Source organism: Neophocaena asiaeorientalis, unplaced genomic scaffold (assembly GCF_003031525.2).
Source record: "Neophocaena asiaeorientalis asiaeorientalis breed wild unplaced genomic scaffold, Neophocaena_asiaeorientalis_V1.1 scaffold322, whole genome shotgun sequence".
Lineage (NCBI taxonomy): Eukaryota > Metazoa > Chordata > Mammalia > Artiodactyla > Phocoenidae > Neophocaena > Neophocaena asiaeorientalis.
Window position 1 is genome coordinate 1,945,988 of NW_020185329.1, and position 21,158 is coordinate 1,967,145.

General features: G+C 39.3%; 1 protein-coding gene across 2 annotated transcripts in view; it reads right to left on the minus strand.

The window, feature by feature from the left end:
* The window catches only part of EPG5 (ectopic P-granules 5 autophagy tethering factor), a 123,291-nt gene that overhangs the window by 78,430 nt on the left and 23,703 nt on the right, over positions 1–21,158 (minus strand). For both annotated transcript variants that reach the window (XM_024734679.1, XM_024734678.1), the window contains exons 10-16: positions 18,594–18,749; positions 13,848–14,005; positions 12,618–12,772; positions 10,834–10,974; positions 5,354–5,518; positions 3,199–3,318; positions 2,154–2,413 (exon numbers count right to left, since the gene is read on the minus strand). In XM_024734679.1, coding sequence (XP_024590447.1) covers positions 2,154–2,413; positions 3,199–3,318; positions 5,354–5,518; positions 10,834–10,974; positions 12,618–12,772; positions 13,848–14,005; positions 18,594–18,749 — 1,155 coding nt within the window. The remainder of the gene's footprint in view (positions 1–2,153; positions 2,414–3,198; positions 3,319–5,353; positions 5,519–10,833; positions 10,975–12,617; positions 12,773–13,847; positions 14,006–18,593; positions 18,750–21,158) is intronic.

The window sequence follows — 21,158 nt, forward strand, 5'->3', positions numbered from 1 at the left end:
GTTCAAAAGGTACAATCTTCCAGTTATCAGATAAATAAATACTAGGGATATACTGTAATGTACATGATAACATAATTAACACTGGTGTACATTATATATAAAAGTTGTTAAGAGAGTAAATCCCAAATGTTCTCATCACAAGAAAAAAAAATATCTTTCCTATTTCTTTTTTTTTAATAGATCTTTATTGGAGTATAATTGCTTCATAATACTGTGTTAATTTCTGCTGTATAACAAAGTGAATCAGCCATACATATATACCCATATTCTCTTCCTCTTGAGCTTCCTTCCCATCCTCCCTATTCTTCCTATTTCTTTAATTTTGCATCTGTATGAGATGATGGATGTTCACTAAACTATATATTTCATGATATATGTAAGTCAAATCATTATGCCATACACCTTAAATTTATACAGTGCTGTATGTCAATTATATCTCAATAAAACTGGAAGGAAAAAAAAAGAAATACCTACCAAGTACAAGTTCTGGAGATATCAAGACAATGCCCCTACCATGTCCCTTCCATTAAGGAACACACAGTCCCAAAGGAGGAGGAGAAACGATTACACCTTAAGCACTCAGCTCAGAAGGCACAGGTGCTGCAGGGCAGGGGTGGGCGGCCCTTGGGCAGAATCTTCAACACCGTGGGCACTGATCACCTGGGGAAGGTAAGAGTCACTACTCTGCTCCTTAGCCCAGGACATCTCTAATTAATAAGACTCCTGGGCTTCCCTGGTGGCGCAGTGGTTGAAAGTCCACCTGCTGATGCAGGGGACACGGGTTCGTGCCCTGGTCCGGGAAGATCCCACATGCCGCGGAGCGGCTAGGCCCGTGAGCCATGGCTGCTGAGCCTGTGCGTCCGGAGCCTGTGCTCCACAACAGGAGAGGCCACAACAGTGAGAGGCCCATGTACCACAGGAAAAAAAAAAAAAGACTCCTCTCCAAAGCTTAGCTCCTCCATGAGGGTATCCTGCTCTAGTGATCTCTCCTTACTTTAAATTCTTTCTGCCCATACTCTTGAGAGGTTCCAATCTAGGCTGTACATTAGAATCACCTGGAGAACTGGCCCCTAGATCAGTTAGATCAGGATTCTCACTCTCTTCCCTGTATTGGTAGTTTTAGAATCACTGCAAAGTGATTCTAAATGGTGGTTAGGATTAAGAACCAGAGCTCTATTCATATCATCCAGCCCATGATTATATTCTTCAGTACTGCCAATTGTTTTATGTCTCCCATGTCCACTAAGCTGTCAACAACCTGAGGACAGCTATCTAACAATTCCATACCTCTCCTATTTCACAGCACAGGCTGAACACTAATAGCTCATAGGACAACTGGCATCCCACTGAAAATATACTGAATGTGGAAGAAGATGTTTAAATCAGGTTGCTAAAAAGGTGTTACAGTGAATCTAAAACACAAGAATCAGAAAGTATCGGCCAAAGATGTTTAAGAAAACTGGATAGGCTAAATAAAATTAATATATTGTAGGAAAATGATCCTTAATGAAAAGGATTTTTAACCAACTGAGAATTCATGCATTCAGTTACTGACCGCACCAGATTCAGTCTTCATCACTAGGGATAAAATACCACAAGACAAATATGGTTCCTGAGTCCTAACCTCATAGAATGTCTCCAATAAAATTAAACAGACAACTACATTATAGTGTGATAAATGCTACAATGGAAGAAACAGACACAGCTATGGGCTCATACAAGAGAGGCACTTGACATGATAAGGCATTTCATCCCCTTGGGTAGGTTTAGGGTTAGCTTCCTTTATACCTGGGAAGGCTGGGTTGGGCTGCCATCACTTTGAACAAAATTCGGTACAAGTGACCAATTATTTTTATTTGATCACTATTCTGAGGAAGAGACTCTGTCTACTGTTGACATAAAAGTTCCACACTGGATGATAGGTATAACTCTCTTGATAATGCAACAAGGGGATTTTCTGTTACAAATCCATGTTATATGAATTTAGGCAGCACTTCCCCATGATAAGCTATTAATCGAGGCTTATTATTTGGCCCTGATTACCCCTAGATAGATTTGATGGAGGCCTCAGACCTTGGGATGTGAAAGATAAGATTCCAGAATCACTGACTACAAGGTTCAGCAACCCTAGAAGTTCAACACAAACACTGTACCTGTGGCCCACAGCCGTCATAGCTAAGGCCAGATAACAGCCAATGGGCATGCCCGCCTTAACAGCCTTCAAGAGAGGATGAAACGTGGGTGACTCTGTCACTTCAGGCACAGTGCTGGAGAACAGAAGAGTTGCACAATTCTGCTGTATTCCATAATCATTTTTGTGCAGTTTTAACCTCAAGATCAAGTTCCAGGCCCATTGGTTAAATGAGGTCTCAGGTGTCTCTCCATATCGAACAATACTGGCCAAATATGAAACCTAAAACATTTATTTTAAACCACATTAGTCACATACACATTAAATCAGTAAGCTCACCCACCCATCTCTTTTTGTGATCAACAATGCCATCAAAAGAAAGAACATAGGGCCTCCCTGGTGGCACAGTGGTTGTGAGTCCGCCTGCCGATGCAGGGGACACGGGCTCATGCCCCGATCCGGGAAGATCCCACATGGCGCGGAGCGGCTGGGCCCGTGAGCCATGGCTGCTGAGCCTGCATGTCCAGAGCCTGTGCTCCGCAACGGGAGAGGTGGAGAGGCCACAACAGTGAGAGGCCGGCGTACCAAAAAAAAAAAAGAAAAGAAAGGACATAATGCTTACTGGTACTCAGTGTTTACAAAAGTTGGTATGCAACAAATCTTGTGCTGGTAAAAAAATTTAACAACGAGTTGGAGCATAGAGGCCGATTTATAAGGGTTTGCCCACTTTGGTAGCATAAAAACTCCCACCATGGTCAATTGCAAGCCACCAGCAGGTTAACAATCAGACCTGCAAAGTTCCTAAAAATGTAACAATCAGTTCTCCAAGCCGGTATGAGCCAGCACCAGCACACCGCTGTAGCTCAACTCAAATTCCATAATACTAAAATGGTCATATGGAGGCTACTTCTTAAAGAAAAATCTTTCTCCAACCATAGAACTCAATTTCAATATCTTAAATTGCCAGAAATGTTCTTAGGAAACCTAAGGGTAAATATTGTAACTTTATCCACCCAGGTCATTTATAATAAAGGTTTACGTCCTCAATACATAAAAGAAGGAAATACCTGCTTCATACTTTCAGAAAGAAACCCAGCATACGGCTTCTGTGCAAGGTACTTCTGGTACGCCTCAAGAATCATTAAAGCTACTTCAGCATGGACTGCTTGATCCAGATGAAGAGTCCCCTTTTAAAGAGAAAAATCATCACAAACATGTCATCTTGAATTTTTTTGGTTATACCTTTGAACTAAAAGATTAGTCAGGATAGTAAAAAAGAACCTTGGATGCAGAAGTTTAATTTTCCAAAGCTCACACCCCCTAACAATGAAATTATAAAATGACAATAGGAAAAAGAATTGAAATCTTTAAAGAACCACTACACTGCACCAGTTAGGTGTGAGCCCGAGTCATCCCCAATCCCAGTCATAAAAGGTATCTTTGAATGCAACCCCCAACCCCCACCCTAAAATCTCCATAAATACTTTGGGTTACAAGTTTAAGGGCATTGTTAAGAACCAGGAAGATGCTGAATTATTATTAACTAAACAGAAAGATACTTAATAATTTAAGTCTACATTCCCTTTTCTTGTTCTGTCATCAGTGAAAATAAAAAAAATACTCAACAGCACAGGTAAAATACTCCTTCAGGGGCTTGAAGTTGCCTACCAAATTTCCCACCCAATCTTCCTTTACAGCCTGAAGAAATACATTCCCTAAGCCTCCGAGAGAAGAGCACTTTCCGAACGCTAACAAAAGAACAAGGAGAGGGCTTCCCTGGTGGCGCAGTGGTTAAGAATACGCCTGCCAACGCAGGGGATACGGGTTCGAGCCCTGGTCTGGGAAGATCCCACATGCCGCGGAGCAACTAAGCCCGTGTGCCACAACTACCGAGCCTGCGCTCTAGAGCCCACGTGCCACAACTACTGAGCCTGTGTGTCACAACTACTGAAGCCCGCATGCCTAGAGCCCGTGCTCCGCAACAAGAGAAGCCACTGCAATGAGAAGCCTGCGCACAGCAATGAAGAGTAGCCCCCGCTCGCCACAACTAGAGAAAGCCCGTGCACAGCAACGAAGACCAAAGGCAGCCCAAAATAAATAAATTTATTAAAAAAAAGAGTTCCTACTTTAAATGAACGAGGAGACACTCGAGGAGACTGTGCATGCAGCTCTCTGGAAGAGGGGGGCTGGGGCTTCTGTTCACAAGTCAGAGAAGGCGAAGGCGGAGAAGAGCCCCCTGCAGCTCTCACCCACCAGCACTTGAGTGAGAAAAGACCCCGATGAGCCCATGAGCAGACCAGGTGGTCAGGGACACCCTGGAGGAAAAGCTCCCTGGTTTCAGTTTCCTCATCTGTACAACAGGGGTCATGTTCACGCCAAGCACACAAGACGCCTGAGAGGACTAGATGACTCGCTCAAAACAAAAGCTGGCAGATAGAGAGGGCTGAGTTCTCTTCCATTTTCCCTTTAAAATGTTTAAATATTTTGATCAAGAAGCTAACTAATAAGGCTTAGGGTAAGAAGGCAGAAAGATCTTAACAGTCAAAATGCCTTGATATTGCATCTTTGGAGACATATGATAGGTAGCAAACTCTTAATAACAATAAACTATTATGAAAAAAACTACCACCACTAAGACCTTAACATGTGCCTAGAACTGTCCTCAATGTTTTACATGTCCTAGCTTGCTGAAACCTTACAACAGCCCTCTGAGGTAAGCCTGTTCATGTGAATGCTTACAAATGAGCAGCTGAGGCCTAGAGAGTTCAGGAAGCTTGCTCAGGGTCACACAGCCAGGAGGTGGCAGAGCTGGGATCAGAACCCAGGCAGGCTGGCTCAGAGCTCAGGCTCTTAACCAGTACACAGTGTTTCGGAAGACAAGTCTGACAATGATACACAATACAAAATGTACAAGGAAAAAGGACCAGAGGTAAGAGTGGCAATTAGGAGGAACTGCAGTAAATATCCAGAAATAAAACAACAGAAACAAATGATCCAAGGAAAAAGGGAAGAATTTTCAGTGTGGAGCAATTTATCTTCACTTACAGGATGCTCACTCTGCAAAACAGAACTAATTAGAGAAGATCCTAAACTCTGATGCAGCTAAAAGAATTTGCAGACCTTGCAAATGATACTCAAAAATGTTAATGTTTTGAGAAAATGTTTCTTTGAAACTGATGTGTGTGGACCCTCCAGTCTCTAGGGAACGGTTTTAATACATACCTGTTCACCAAATCCCCAATTTAGTCCTTCTAGAATAACACAGGCCAATTTATTCTTCACCGTTGTCAGGTTATAATTGAATAACCAATCCCGAATCACAGCTATCTCGGAGGCAGAAGGTCGCCAAAGATACAAAGGTAGTTCTTTAAACAAGTATAAAGAAACCTTATTTAAAAGAAAATGATAATAATTGAAATCAAGACTTAAGGACAATCCTGTATTACTACAATACTATATCATTAAAGTGCTTACAAAATTTTTCTCCAAAAGGAAGTGGGGTTTTGTTTTTTAGACAGTGAAATGAACAACCAAATCAAATGAATATTAAAACTAATGATACACCAAAAGCACATTTTGCAATCCTTTGTAAAGGTCAAGCTTTTTTTCGTATGTAAACTGGTACACTTACATTAAAAAAAATCACCATAGTAAGATCCAAATTTAAAGTCATGATAAATCAGTGGAAAGTCATTCATTTTACAAAAAGACTTAGCACTTTAAATAATTATTTCTTCTACATCATTTAAAAAATTATTTCTATTAGCTTCAAAGCATTCTAGGAGAAAAAAAGCATTCTAGGAAGAAGATACAAGGAGTGGATGGGGGTAAAGATGAAACAAGATCAACCAAGAGTTGGTATTTGTTGAAACTGGATGAGAGGTACATAGCAATTCATTATATTGTTCTCTACTTTTTATATATTTGAAAGATTATATAATAAAAGCTTTTTAAAATCCTGTACAAAAAGTCCATAGCACCACTTTTAAATAACATATCCATGTGCAAATTAAGATAAATCTGGGTTCACTTAATACAGTTTGGTTTAAGTAAGACTAATCAGAAGAGCAGTTCATAAATAATGTCTAGAATAATGCTGTCCAATGGAAATCTAATGCAAGCCACACATGTAATTTTTATTTTTCTAATAGCCATTTTTAAAAGTCAAAAGAAACAGGTAAAATTAATTTTAACAATATATATCATTCAATCCAGTATGTCCAAAACAGTATTCCAACATGTAGTCATCACAAAAGATTACTGAGATACATTATTCTTGTTCATACTAAGCCTTGGAAACCCAGTGAGTATTTTACACTTCCAGCACATCATAATTTGGATGAGCCACATTACAAGGGTCTATAGTCACATATGCTTGGTGGTTACTGTATTGGACAATTCAGCTCTAGAACATATAACCAAGCATTTTTTAGGTTCCTGCACTACTCCAAATTGGAGGCAAAACAAAATTTGAAAGAACGGGAAAAAAAATTTGAAAGACGAGTAGAACGAATGCATTTTAAAAAGATCCTTTCTTTCCTTTGCATGTGTAGTGTGTGTGTGCAGTTAGCTAAATTTTCAGAAGGATTTGTTAATAAAGGTCTTGAATATGCTGAATAAAATAGTAAACTAGCAATCTAACAAATAGAAAAATACTTCTTTAGCCTGTAAGCATCTGACAAAAAGAACAAAATAATGGTACTAGAACAATGAGTATAGCAATGAGATCTGTCCAGAAAACCAACTATCCCCAGCTACACAAAATAATGGTATAGGGGCTTCCCTGATGGCGCAGTGGTTGAGTCTGCCTGCCGACGCAGGGGATACGGGTTCGTGCCCCGGTCTGGGAATATCCCACATGCCGCAGAGCGGCTGGGCCCGTGAGCCATGGCCGCTGAGCCTGCGCGTCCGGAGCCTGTGCTCCGCAACGGGAGAGGCCACAACAGTGAAAGGCCCGCGTACCGCAAAAAAAATAAATAAATAACGGTATAGCATATATCTACACATCAAGAATAAAAGTGAAGCTACCAAGAAAGATCTCAGGGACATTAAAAAGGGAACATTACAAAAACTCTTTGCCAGTAAATTCAACTAGTTAGATGAAATGCAAAAATCCCTTTAAAAACATAAATATATGTATATGTATAGCTGATTCACTTTGTTATAAAGCAGAAACTAACACACCATTGTAAGGCAATTATACTCCAATAAAGATGTTTTTAAAAAAAAAAACATAACTTAACCAACTGACTCAGAAAAAAATAAAAATCTGTATCTGTTTAAAATTTTGAATTCGTTATCAAAACACAAAGAAAACCCTAGGCCCATATGTTTTCACTGGTAAACTCTATCAAACATTCAAGGAAGAATTATAGCAATCTTACAAAAATTCTTTCAAAAACAGAAGAGGAGGAAATGCTTCCCAACTCATGTTACAAGGCCAACATGACCCTAAATCCAAAACCTAACAAAGATATAACAAGAAAATAAAATTACAGATCAATATCTGTCATGAATATATATGCAAAAACCCTCAAGAAAAAATATTATCAAATTGAACCTAACAATACATAAAAAGAATAATATATCATGATCAAGTGGTTTTTATTTCAGGAAACAATGATGGTTCAACATGTGAAAACCAGTCAATGTAATTCACCACATTAACAGAAAAAAGGATAAAAATCATATGACCACCTCAATGGATGAAGAAAAAACAAGTAAATACCCATTCATGAAAAAAAAAAAATTCAGCAAACTGGAAGTAGAAATTTCTCAGCCTACCAGAGAGTATAAATGAAAAACCTACAGCTAGCATTATACTTAATGGTGAACTTTGGAACCCTTTCTACTATGATAAAGAACAAGACAAGGATGTCCACTTTTACTAACTCTATTCCATACTGTAATGAAAAGCCTAGTGCATTCAATAAGGCAAAAAAAGAAATGATTAAAAAGAAAGAATCCTAATAAGAATTCCCAACAAAACAGAATTTAAAGAGTGTATTTTAAAATATATTTATGCTTTCACTGAAAGTCAGAAGATCACTAATTTTACCTGAAGAGGATGTTAGGAAGATGCATGAATTTCACTAACAAAAGTAGAATGTCCTCTGAAGTGAACCCATGTTTCAAATTATAAAAAAGACCAATAGGAAAATATGTTATCCATTTGCAGGTTGTCATCAAAACTTATCTGAGTTCTTTCCTTTGAGATGTCCCCAAAGGCTTGGTCCTTATCAACAACTATTCCTAACCCAGAGCAATACCCACACATCTACATATAGCACAAAGGATTGTTCCTCTCCTGCTGGGCCTCCAGAAAAAGTTACCTTCAGACACACCCCAGGTGTGTCAATGAATATTTAGGTCCACAGCCACAGCTCATTCCCAGGCTCTGGAGCTAGGAACTGATTTCAGACTAGCCCAAGGTCAAAGCAAAAATATTCAAAGCCATCTTGTTCATCTGAAGGCAAGGGGGCTTGAATAAGTTCCTCCAAAAATGTCAGCAAGTTCACAGAACACAAAGGAACCATATATTTAAACAGAGAGTGGGGGCATCTTTTAAAAGATGTGCTCTAAAAAACATTATGGTTCTAATTTGTACACTCACTGTTAAGAATATTTCTGGGCACAATTTATTACTAAAAGTATTATGACCTAATTAAAAATGTAAGTGTGGCCAAACCCAGAAAAACACTTGTCAGAAAAAGGTCATGAACTCAATCAAACTGAAAGAATCATATGACCCACTGTAGACTTCTTTGGAAATCATTCCATTAGATGATCACTAAAAAAGGAGCAACCAAAAACTTGCTGTTTGCAAATGAAAACCCCTTCACCTCAATATAATTGTATCCCACTGGGATACAATGTTTACTTAAATAGAAAAAGTACCATGTACCGCTGCTATGGAAAACAGTATGGTGTTTCCTCAAAAAATTAAAAATAGAATTAACATATGAACCAGCAATTCTACTTCTGAGTACATACCCAAAAGAATTTAAAGCAGAGTCTCAAAGAGACATTTGTACACTCATGTTCATTGCAGCATAATTCAAATAGGGAAAAGATAGAAGCAACCCAAGTTCCATCAGTAGATGAATGGATAAACAAAATGTGGTATATACATACAATAGAATATTATTCAGGCTTAAAAAGGGAAGAAATTCTGACACATGTTATAACATGCATGAACCTTGAGGTCATAATACTAAGTGAAATAAGCCATACAGAAAGGAACAAATACTGCATGATTCCGCTTCTATGAGGTACCTAGAGTAGTCAAACTCAAAGAGACAGAAAGTAGAGTACTGGCTGCCAGGAGCTGGGAGGGAATGGGGAGTTAGTTTTTAATGGGTACAGAGCTTCAGTTTTACAAGATGAAAGAGTTCTGTGGATGGATGGTGGTGATGGTAGGTAACAAAACAATGTGAGTGTACTTAATGTCATTTAACTGAAAAATGGTTAATACCGTGTGTTTCATGTTGTGTATAATTTACCACAATTAAATTTCTTTTAATGCAAAAATATATATATACTTTGCCAAGTAAAGCATTATATATCATGTATTCTTCATTTAGAAAAAAATATGTCTCATAAACCAATCTGTCACTGAATCTGCTCACTCATGAATGTGATGAAGTATTAGTAGTTATCAGTCATCTATCCTACAGGGATGATGCAGTGACTATAAGATGGAAAGGCCCTGTGCAAACATAAGCCCAGAGAAAGACACTATAACTTCAAACTTTCCTCCTGAAGTTATGACACATGACCACCTGCCGTCAGAAAAATTCATTCATTACAGCCTTATTATAGATGATGAAGAAAATCTTCGGTAAATGTATGTTTTTTAAAATGATACACTCATACAGTACTATTTGGCCGTGGATGAACCTGGAAAACATTATGCTAAGTGAAAGAAGCCAGTCACAAATGACCACATATTTTGTGATTCCAGTTATATAAAATGTCCAGAATAGGTAAATCTATAGAGACAAAGTAGACTGTGGTTGCTCAGGGCTGGAAGGGATGGAAGTCTGACAGCTAAATGGTATGTGGTTTCTTTCTAAGGTGATGAAAATGTTCTAAAAATAACTGTGGTGATAGTTACACATATATGTGAATATACTAAAAACCACTGACTTGTATACTTTAAAGAGATGAATTGTATGGTATGTGAATTATATCACAATAAAGCTGTTTTTAAAAACTACACAAAGATTACAAAAGGGATTGTGACAAATGACAGAACTAAACGATATACATCCAGCTCAACTTAAATCACTTCTAATTTTGTTTTTGATTGATTTAAAGCAAGGCTTCTTTCTAAATCAGAGTTGTTTCTTCCAAGAAAAAAACATAAGAATTATGAAGGCAAAACAAAATTATGAAATAAAAACTATGAATTAATTATAAGCTATACTTCAAGTACAAACCTGTTACTGAAGGAGGTGGGAAAGTCACTTTGAGGAGATTAAGAGAAACAACCCACAGTTTTTTATAAGCAGTGGCCAACCCCAAGCAGGCACAGTGAACCTGAGACACAATAAATGTTTTCTTCACCCTGTTGTGCCCGTGTGACTCAGTCATCCCAACGACCTTACTATTTTTCCCACTGCTCCAATACTCTAGGGTTTAAATGAACAAACAAACAACAAAAAAAACGGAAACAAAACAAACAAAATCAGTGTTCTTACCATTCCAACCTGGTCAATGGTGTCTTGAACTCTATCCAGAAGGACAGAAATTATCTCAGGGTGAACAGCTGTGATGGCCCCTAAAAGCTCTCGACCAACCTTCGAAAAAGTTTCTCTGGTGGACAGGGTGACATAAGATACCTAAAGGAGGAGGGGGTGAAGATGGCATTTTTAATACCAATTTATCAATTAAAAAACCTTTCCATACTTTATTTAGGAGGTTTTCAAGTAAAGTAGAAAGAATCTCAGATGAAGCCTTGGCTCACACCATGTACAAAAAGATGTCAAAACTTCAGAGAGCACAACTTCAGAGAGCAGACTGCCTGGAAGGTGGGGGAAGAGGGCATGGAGGGGAAAAGCAACTGTTCGACAATGACTTTAAGTGCTGGATTCAGAAAGCACTCCCAGAGTCCTCAGAGCAATTAAGTAATCCCTCCATACTAAAACTTTTCTAAATTTGAGGAAACCAATAACATGATGAAAATCAGAATGCATTTCATGGAAATATCTACTCTCTCTAAAAAAAAAAAAAGTGAGATCCTCAATTACAAGAGCTTCTAAAATATCAATGTTTACAAACTCTTCTTAAACAATGGGTTCGGAACTACAGGTTACAATCCAATCATGCCAATGGCCAGCAGTTTTTGTTTTTAATACAATGGAAGGGAACAGAAAAATAAGAGAGTGCATCACGGTAAGATTAAGTATTGCTTCAACTTCACATGTGCACACACACACACACACAGAGGATCAGAATGTAGTTTTTACTGTGAGGACTGGTCAACACACTTGAAATATCTCTCAAGAGCATAAATATTACTTTAGCAATGGATCTTGAGAACGCCATTCAACATACGTGAAAATATACATCCTCCTCTCAGTTTTTACAGACAATGAAGATAGTTTGGAATTCCAGATCCATCTAGGCCTTACTCTCATGCATGGTTACAAAGTACAAGAATAGGAACAGCTTAATAGGATATCTGATCCTGGTAAAGAACTTTAGATTACCCAGTTCTGTCATTCTCAAACTGGAGTATTGAGGGGGATGATAATAAATCTTCAAACATAATTTTACTTAAATTGGGAGGAAATTTTTTTACGAAGATAAACAGATAAATGACAGCCTACAGTGAAAATGTGTATTTAAAAAATATATATATATAAAACTCCAAATAATGTTTTGGTAACCATGTGAGTTATGTCCCTCAACTCATGGGGTCCAAAGTTCACTCTCTTCCACCGTTAGGGATGGCTCAGCGAAAAAGTGAAGAAAGCGAGGATCTCATCCCAGCCTATCATTTTACAGAAGAAGAAACTGAAGCCCAGAGAGGTAAGGCGTCTTTCATGATGTGAGACAGACAATGAGCAGCAGAGCTAAAACAAAGCCAGATCGTTTAACTCTAGGTTCAGTACTATTTCCACCATCTCATTTAAATTGGCTGGGAAGCCAGGTTTCCATGTTCCTCGCAGGGTCAGAGGAGTAGAAATGAGGGGGGCAGGTCCGGGGCAGGGGGAGAGAAAAGTATAGAAACTACAAATGTCAGGCAGTGCCAGACTGTGTGTTCCTTACCAAAACTCATACATCAAATGACAAGAGATAGCAGGGGGAAATGGAATGGGTGTGATTCCCATTTTCGGTACTCCTTAGAGATGATCTCCTTCCACAAGTGCAGACAATACAAGATTGTCACATTTTTTTTAAAGCAATCACAAAAGAATCACTGGATGGACAATCCAAAAGAAAATGTTTTTAGCTGATTTCTAAAACTTAATATTCTAACCTCATATATCTCCAGAACAATAATTTTTATGAAGTCTTCATCCACATTGGTTCTTCTGGCCTGAGCCATCTGAGCAAAAGTAGTTAGAAGGCAAATCTCTTCTGAGCTATTCATGGAAGAAAGACACTTCTCAAAGTTCACAAAATGTTCTGGGTCTATAAGTTCAAGAAAATTAAAGTGGGGAGAGAATAAACATATATCACTTTAATTACTCCTCCAGAGAGAAAGAAGATATAAAATTAAAAGAAATTAAGAAATATTTAAAGATACCAAACATCTTTGTTCCAGAATGGATTTCTATAGGCATCAGGAAGAAGGCTGGGCCAGATGACATTCCAACTCTAATATAATGTTGCCTCAGGAATATTTAACAAGCTTCTGTTTCCTCATCTGTCTCAAAAGTTTACTTATCAGATGCTATGTGACTGGTGAAGTGCTTTGTCAACTGCAAAGCACTGCTACTATCACTAGGCAAGACATCCTCAACAGCACACTTAAACCTACTTGGTAACTGTCAGTCAAATGAATGACAGCCCTATTAATGAAAACTGCAAAGACTAGCAAACTACTCAGTACCAACATGGCATTCCACACAAAAAATACTTGCTTATAAATGGAAATTCAGGGCAAGATATTAGCTATAATCATGACTGAAATACTGATGAATATGATTAACAATATCTATGTTTTGCCTATTCCTCAGAGAATGCTCTGTAAGCAATACTATATTTTGTCACTAGAGGGCAGGCTTGATTATCAGCTTTGCCATATATGACAGAAAACTAAATGCTGCAAAGGCAAAGTTGTGTAGAGGGAAGAAAATAGTCTGTTTAAAAAATATATTCCCAATGGAACTTTTCACAGAAAGAAGGCAACAAGCCAACAATTCCTTTCATATGTTTACACATTTGAGAAATCAAAGGTAGTTCATCAAATTTCCAGTATTTTCAAAATAACTCCATGGGGCATTTACCAACCCAATTTTCATTTCCTATCCCCAAACTGGGTTTATAATAGAATTTACTATCCAGAGCATTTGAAGAATAATGGAAATTGGAACCACCATTCTAGTAAGTCAAACGACAGAGCAGTCTTAAATTTCAAAATGATTACACATGAGTACAGAGTAAAACATTCTCTCTCAGTCCTTCTAAAAGCAAAAAGAATAAAGTCATGAAGAGAAAAGGCACACAAGGTAGGAAAGGTGGATGCTGCATATTTTGGCTGTACCTTGGAGGCGCTTCTTACACTCGGCAGGCAGGAGGGCAGTACAGAGCTTTTCCAGATTCCCGCTCCCCACCTGGTGCATGAGGTAGAAGAGCTTCCAGAGCATCTGAACAGACAGTGTCCCGAAGGGCATTTCCGACATAAACAGCCAAATGCCAAGTCTGCATGTTTTCAGAAAAGCAGGAATAATTTTATGTATCAGTCAACTTCACCATACTGAGAACGTAGACAAAAAAATTCTTAAATTCTTAAATCACACTACAGCAATTTTTCTACCATGCTTCAGTCATAAACACCTAGAGAATGGATAACAATAACAGCAAATACACATAAAGTGCTTAGTCTATGCCAGGCACTGTTCTATCACCACATCATCTATCAGCTCATTCCATCCTCACTATAACCAAGGCAAGCACTATTACTGACATTATCCCCAATTTACACTTGAGGCTACTAGAACACAGAGGATAATAAGAGGCAGAATTGGGTGTTGAACCAAAGATCCTTTTAACATCCGGGCAACAGAGAGCCTGCTTAGACTGGATGTATGTATGTGTCCGAGCATGCGCAGAGGTATATGTGTACACACAGAGACACGTGCAGCTGGGGGCTGGGGGGAGAAGGGGAATCAAAAGCCCTCCATGACTCCTCACTCATCACCAAATGAAGTTCAAACTCCTTCAAGCTCCAAGTTCAAAGGCTTCCACAAAATAGCTCAGACCCATATTCCCAACCACAGCCCTCTCTGCATTCATATAGACCACTCCTGGACAAGCCTGGAGAGAACTTCCCAACTCCAAGCTGCCACCCCTCCATTTGTGAAGCCCTCCCGTGATGCCCTCCTCAGCACTATTATGAAATTCTAACCATACTTGACTATGGCATTACCCTTTTATCAGTGTTTCTCACACCACAGTAGGCAGAAAAATCCCCTGAGACTTTGTGGAAAATGCAGAATCCTAAGGCCCACCTAAGAGATTCTGAGTTTGCAGGTCACAGCTGGGGCCCAAGAATCTGTACTTTTTTTTTTTTTTTTTTTTTTTGCGGTACACAGGCCTCTCACTGTTGTGGCCTCTCCCATTGCGGAGCACAGGCTCCAGACCCGCAGGCTCAGCAGCCACGGCTCATGGGCCCAGCCGCTCCGCGGCATGTGGGATCTTCCCGGACCGGGGCACGAACCGTGTCCCCTGCATCGGCAGGCGGACTCTCAACCACTGCGCCACCAGGGAAGCCCAATCTGTACTTTTTTAGTCACCCCAGATGACTCAGACTCAAGTCGTCCTTAAACCACACATTGAGAAACATAAATGTGTAATTTATGTACACATACTAGTGTACAGCAATTTGAGAGCAGAAACCAAGTCTTTGCATAAACCAGTGTGTAACCCTGAATCTTTTTTTTCATTATCCAGTACCTAAACCAGTATCTCAAAAACAATCAATACTCAATAAATGCTTAATAATATTTTGTTATATGAATTTTATCTCAGTAAAAAAATATAAAAAAGGAAAACAGGGAGGTACTCAAAACTGTTGCTGTATTTTGGGCAAAACTATAATTCAACCAATTATAAATAATGTTTATTTAGGAAAAAAATTAAATAGTGCATGCTTAACCCATGTCTGCGGCCCACCAGGCCACTAGTGGTCCAAACCACCACTGACCTCGACTCTGAAAAGCAACAGCTAGATAACTGAGCCAGAGTTAAAGAAAATTCTCTAAGTTCAAGTGGGTCAGGCTTCTGTCTTATTAAATAATTATCCCAACACCTCACATGGGACTTGATGTTCTTGTATAAAGGATCCCAAAATAATGAGGCCTTAAAAGTAATGTCATAACACAGTAAATATTTCCAGCTACAAAATTTCCTATATGGCAGACATGAAGTAAGTCTGGCTCAGGTCTTTGTTGTCTATCTTTTGGTTTGGGTTTGTTTTGCTTTAGCTTGGGGGTATAGCTACTGTCAGAAATTTCCACTGGAGTGCCAAATAAATTTAAATTTCATGGCTTTAAATACCTGGTTCTCATATGATGTATTTCTAAAATAAACTATACTCAAAAACAATAGCTCTCAGCATTTTCAAATTTAAAACAATTATTTGTGTGAATTACATATATAATACTGCAGGAGGGGCTCACAACTCAGCGTATAGGACCTAGTAAGGAACCAGAGAATTTCCTCTACAAAAGCTTTGCCTCTCAGCTAAACAAACACAAGATTGGGTGACAGGAGATCAGAGATGCAAGACTTTTCCCGAGCACCAGGCAAGCTTCAGTGAGCAGGTGCTACTGCGTTGACCCCCTGGCACAGGATTTGGTATACCTTGTGAGACCACCAAATTATGGACAAGAATAATCTAAAGATAAATTTCTAAGCCCAAGTTCTCTTTATCTTAGACACACACCTTCTGAGTGCCTAAGAATAGTTTTAAGACTTAGAGTCCTGACCTTTCTCTAAATCAGCAGTTTTTCTGTTCCTCATCTGAAACTACACAAAAACAACTACCACCTACATTTGAGAAATCCTTTATGGTTTAAAAAGTCTTTCCACATATGATTGCATTTCATCCTTATACCCATGAGGTCTATGGGTAGGATCGCCATCATCATCTCCACTTTATAGATGAACAAAGTGAGACCACAAATATTAAGTGACTTGCCCAAAGTAACAGTCTTGGCAGACCAGTACTCAAACCCACTACATAACACACATAAATAAGGGGCTGATTCTTCCAATCCAAGAACATGGTATATTTTTCCATCTGTTTAGGTCATCTTTGATTTCTTTCATCAGTGTTTTATAGTTTTCTGAGTACAAGTCTTTTGTGTGAAAATGACTATACTACCTAAAGCAATCTACAGATTCAATGCAATCTCTATCAAACTACCAATGGCATTCTTCACAGGATTAAAACTAAAACTTTTACAATTTGTATGGAAACACAAAAGATCCCAAATAGCCAAAGCAATCTTGAGAACGAAAAACAGAGCTGGAGGACTTCAAACTATACCACAAAGCTACCGTAATCAAGACAATATGGTACTGGCACAAAAACAGAAATATAGACCATGGTACAGGATAGAAAGCTCAGAGATAAACCCACGCACATATGGTCACCTAATTTATGACAAAGGAGGCAAGAACATACAATGGAAAAAAGACAGCCTCTTCAATAAGTGGTGCTGGGAAAACTGGACAGCTACATGTAAAAGAATGAAATTAGAATACTACCTAACACCATACACAAAAATAAACTTCAAATGGATGAAAGACCTAAATGTAAGACCAGACACTATAAAACTCTTAGGGGAAAACATAGGAAAAACACTCTTTGACATAAACCACAGCAAGATCCTTTTTGACCCACCTCCTAGAGTAACGGAAATAAAAACGAAAATAAACAAATGGGACTTAATGAAACTTAAAAGCTTTTGCACAGCAAAGGAAACCATAAACAAAACAAAAAGACAACCCTCAGAATGGGAGAAAATATCTGCAAGTGAAACAACAAAGGGTTAATCTCCAAAATATACCAACAGCTCATGGAGCTCAGTATCAAAAAACAAACAATCCAGTTAAAAAATGGGCGGAAGACCTAAATAGACATTTCACCAAAGAAGATATACAGATGGCCAAGAGGCACATGAAAAATTAATTATTAGAGAAATAATTAATTATTATTAATTAACTAATTATTAGAGAAATGCAAATCAAAACTACAATGAGGTATCAGCTCACGTCAATCAAAATGGCCAGTATCAAAAAATCTAGAAACAATAAATGCTGGAAAGGGTGTGGTGAAAAGGGAACCGCCCTGCACTGTGGGTGGGAATGTAAATTGATACAGCCACTATGGAGAACAGTATGGAGGTTCCTTAAAAAACTAAAAATAGAACTACCATATGACCCAGAGTGCTTTGCGATGACCTAGAGGGGTGGATAGGGAGGATGGGAGGGAGGCTCAAGAGGGAGGGGATATGGGGACATGTGTATGCATATGGCTGATTCACTCTGGTGTACAACAGAAACTAACACAGTACTGTGAAGCAATCATACTCCGATAAAGATCTATTAAAGATGCAAAAAAATAAATAAAAATAAGGGGCTGAGACTATGAGGCCCATGGCAAAAGTGTCAACAGCTCAGAAGGCAGCAGGAAGTGGGGGGTGGTGGGTGGGCAGCAGTTCATGGGTGGAGCCGGGTGGGGCGGGAGGCCACTCATCTCCTCTCAGAGGGCACAGTGCTGCAGCAGAACCTGCTCCCACACTTGGCCAGGAGCTCAGGGAAGATAGTGCAGGATGAGCTGCCATGCCCCCACCTCTGCCTCAAATGTATCCTAGGCTGTAAGCAGCAGCAAAGACGGCATGATCAGAACACAGCCAAGACAGGGGACCCGGACCCAAGATAGTCCTAGACCTTAATACCCACAGAGTAAGACAACTTGCACAATGTACTGAGTGCCTACTCTGCCTCACTGGGGGCACTAGAGTTGGGCATGAAATACAATTCATCCCCTGGTCAAAGTTACCTCAAAAGTTCAGGAGAAACTGAAAGAAACCTGAAAGAGAGATCATTTCAGGCAATACTACACAAAAGGAAACTAAAGCCCAAGAATTAAGCCAAGATAAGAAATAGATGAAATACATTGACACTATTGTAAGAGTTCTACTTCAGTCAATGACTTTCACTCCAATCTTTCTTACTAGCCAGGGAGCTATTTCTCAACAATTATCATCATACTTCTTACCTTTTGGCTTTCAGCACATGTAGTACAGCTCTCAAAAAGAGCTCATCAAACTCAACCTGTAGCTTCTCCACGGAGTAGGGCTGCAGGGCCAATCCCGAGCCTTGGTTGTGGCTCACATACTGGGCCCAGTGGTCACTCACATAACCAAGGATCATCCTGAGCGTGAGGAAAGACAATGCAGCACTTTGCATGAAGGCACTCAACACCAGCATCTTTACATTACATTTGCAGCATTACTTTATTCAACACGTATTTATTGAGCACTCACTACCTTCTAGGCTCTAAAGAAGATGCAATGGAGGGAAAAAACCCTACCATCATGGAGCTTACATTTAGTGGAGGGCAAACAGACAATAAACCAAATAAAGTAAAATATGCAGTCTGTCACATGGTTATAAATGACACTGAGAAAAATCAGTAGGAGAGGGAAATGAAGTTTCTCTGGAGTGTGGGGGAGGAGGGGCCTCACTGAAGAGGGACATGTGAGTAAAGACTGGACGCAGTCTCAGGACTACCTGAGGGAAGAGCATCCAGGCAGAAGAAGCAACCAGTGCGAAGGCTCCAAGGGGTGGTCGGTATGTTGGAGGAACAGCAAGGCAGCCTACGTGCTAATGCAAAGTAAGTGAGGGAGAGAATGGCTGGAGAGGAAATCGAAAACGTGACAGGAAAGCAGACCATGAAGGGTCCTGTACGCCACTGTGAACACTCTGGCTTCTACTCGGAATGAGCCTGGGAGCAGCAGGGTGTGAGCAGAGGAGTGATTTACAAGAAACACTGGCAGCTGTTCTGAGAATAAGCTGAGGGTGGGGTGCACAAGGGAGCAAGGGCAAAAGCAGGAAAACAAGTCAGGTGGCTGTTGTGCTAACTGGTGAGAAATAACTAAAGATGAACTATGGTGGTAGCAGTGAACATGGTGAGAAGAGGCTGGATTCTAGAAATAGCAGGTTTCATTGACTCAAAGGATGCACACCTTTCATGCTTTAATCTCTACAACTGGAATGTCATTAAAATTGATGACATGCCATTATTTGGCAGCATTTTTTCCTTCTTAGTGGTGCACAAAATATACCTTAGGTTTGATGAAAGATGGTGTTTTGAAGGTAGAGATGACAGAATTGACCATCAGGTTGGGTGAGGGGTGTAAAAAGAAAAGCCAGGGATGATACCAATGCTCCGGCCCGAGCAACTGGAAGGATAAAGTTGCCACTTACTGAGACTGACAAGACTGTGAGAGGAGCAGTTTGAGAGGTGGGGAAAGAGGGCCCAGTTGGGGATTATTAAACTATAATGATGATCGTGAGTCATCCAAGTGGAGGTGCCGAGTGGGCAGCTGGATATACAAGCTTACAAGAAAGGTATAGGCTGGAAATAGAACTAGGAATTTTAACTGTATTTAGATGATATTTAAAGACATTAGAATAGATGGAATCCCAAGAAACAAGTTTGGATAAAGAGGTCCAGGGATGAAGCCCTGAGGCATCCAACATTAAGAAGTCTGGGAGGTGAGAATGAAACAACCAAGGAGGCAGAAAATGAACAGCCAGTGAAACCGAGGAGAAACCAGGAGAACATGGTATCCTGGAAGTCAAGCAAAGAAAATGCTTTAAGGAAAAGTGACCAATCATGACAAAGGCTGCTGTGTGAACTGTGTAAGAGGTAAAGCAAGATGAAGACTGAGAGGTGGCCATTGGATTAGTTAGTAGCACAAAGTTCATTAGCAACCTTCATTCTTCAGAGCTATTTGGGTAGTGTTGGGGGCGAAAGCCTGACTGTGGAGACTTCAAGAACTTCAGCGCATCCTGTATCATTTACCTGGCTTTATGAAGCTGAAGGATACGTATCTAAAATAATTAAAGTCAATTACGTTTTGGAAACAAAAGTATGGGAGTGGAAGAAGTTTTACAGTTTTATGGAAGTTTTCTTTCAAGGTAAGGGAGGTTGGAAGAAATAGCAGTGTATTTATATACACTGTAAAGACAGAAAAATTGATGATACAGAAAAGAGGATACAAAATTAATTCAATGAAAAGCAGTGCATTTCTCAGAATTTACTCATATTTGATAGTAAAAACATAAACCTACCTTTCATGCAAATAAATGATAATGCTTTCCCAATTCAAATACAGTGGCCACTGATGAAATCTTTGCAATTTTCTTTAAATGGTATTTTATAGAAATTACAATTACAGTAAATAAGAGAGAAAACAGAGAAATAATAATGCAAAAGAGCTACTGCCAATTTTCCACAGCTACACGACAATTCCCAGGCAAAAGCTAGGAGACAGAAGAGAGTAAAGGAAGGGGAAAGACCCTGTATTTTCTTTGACCTCTCCTTGACCCCTTCTCTCTGGCCAAGTTCAACCCAGCAGCTGCTCTGAGGATCTTGACTCCAAGAACAACTGTCTAGCAAACCAGTTTGAGATTTGAGATAATTAACCAAATATTCTGACTGGAAGTATTTATTTAAAATTCCCAAGAGGTAGACGGTGAAGGAAAAAAATTACTTTTATGAGAAATAAGACCTGAACTATACCACTGCAAATGCCCATCATCCCAATTATACAGT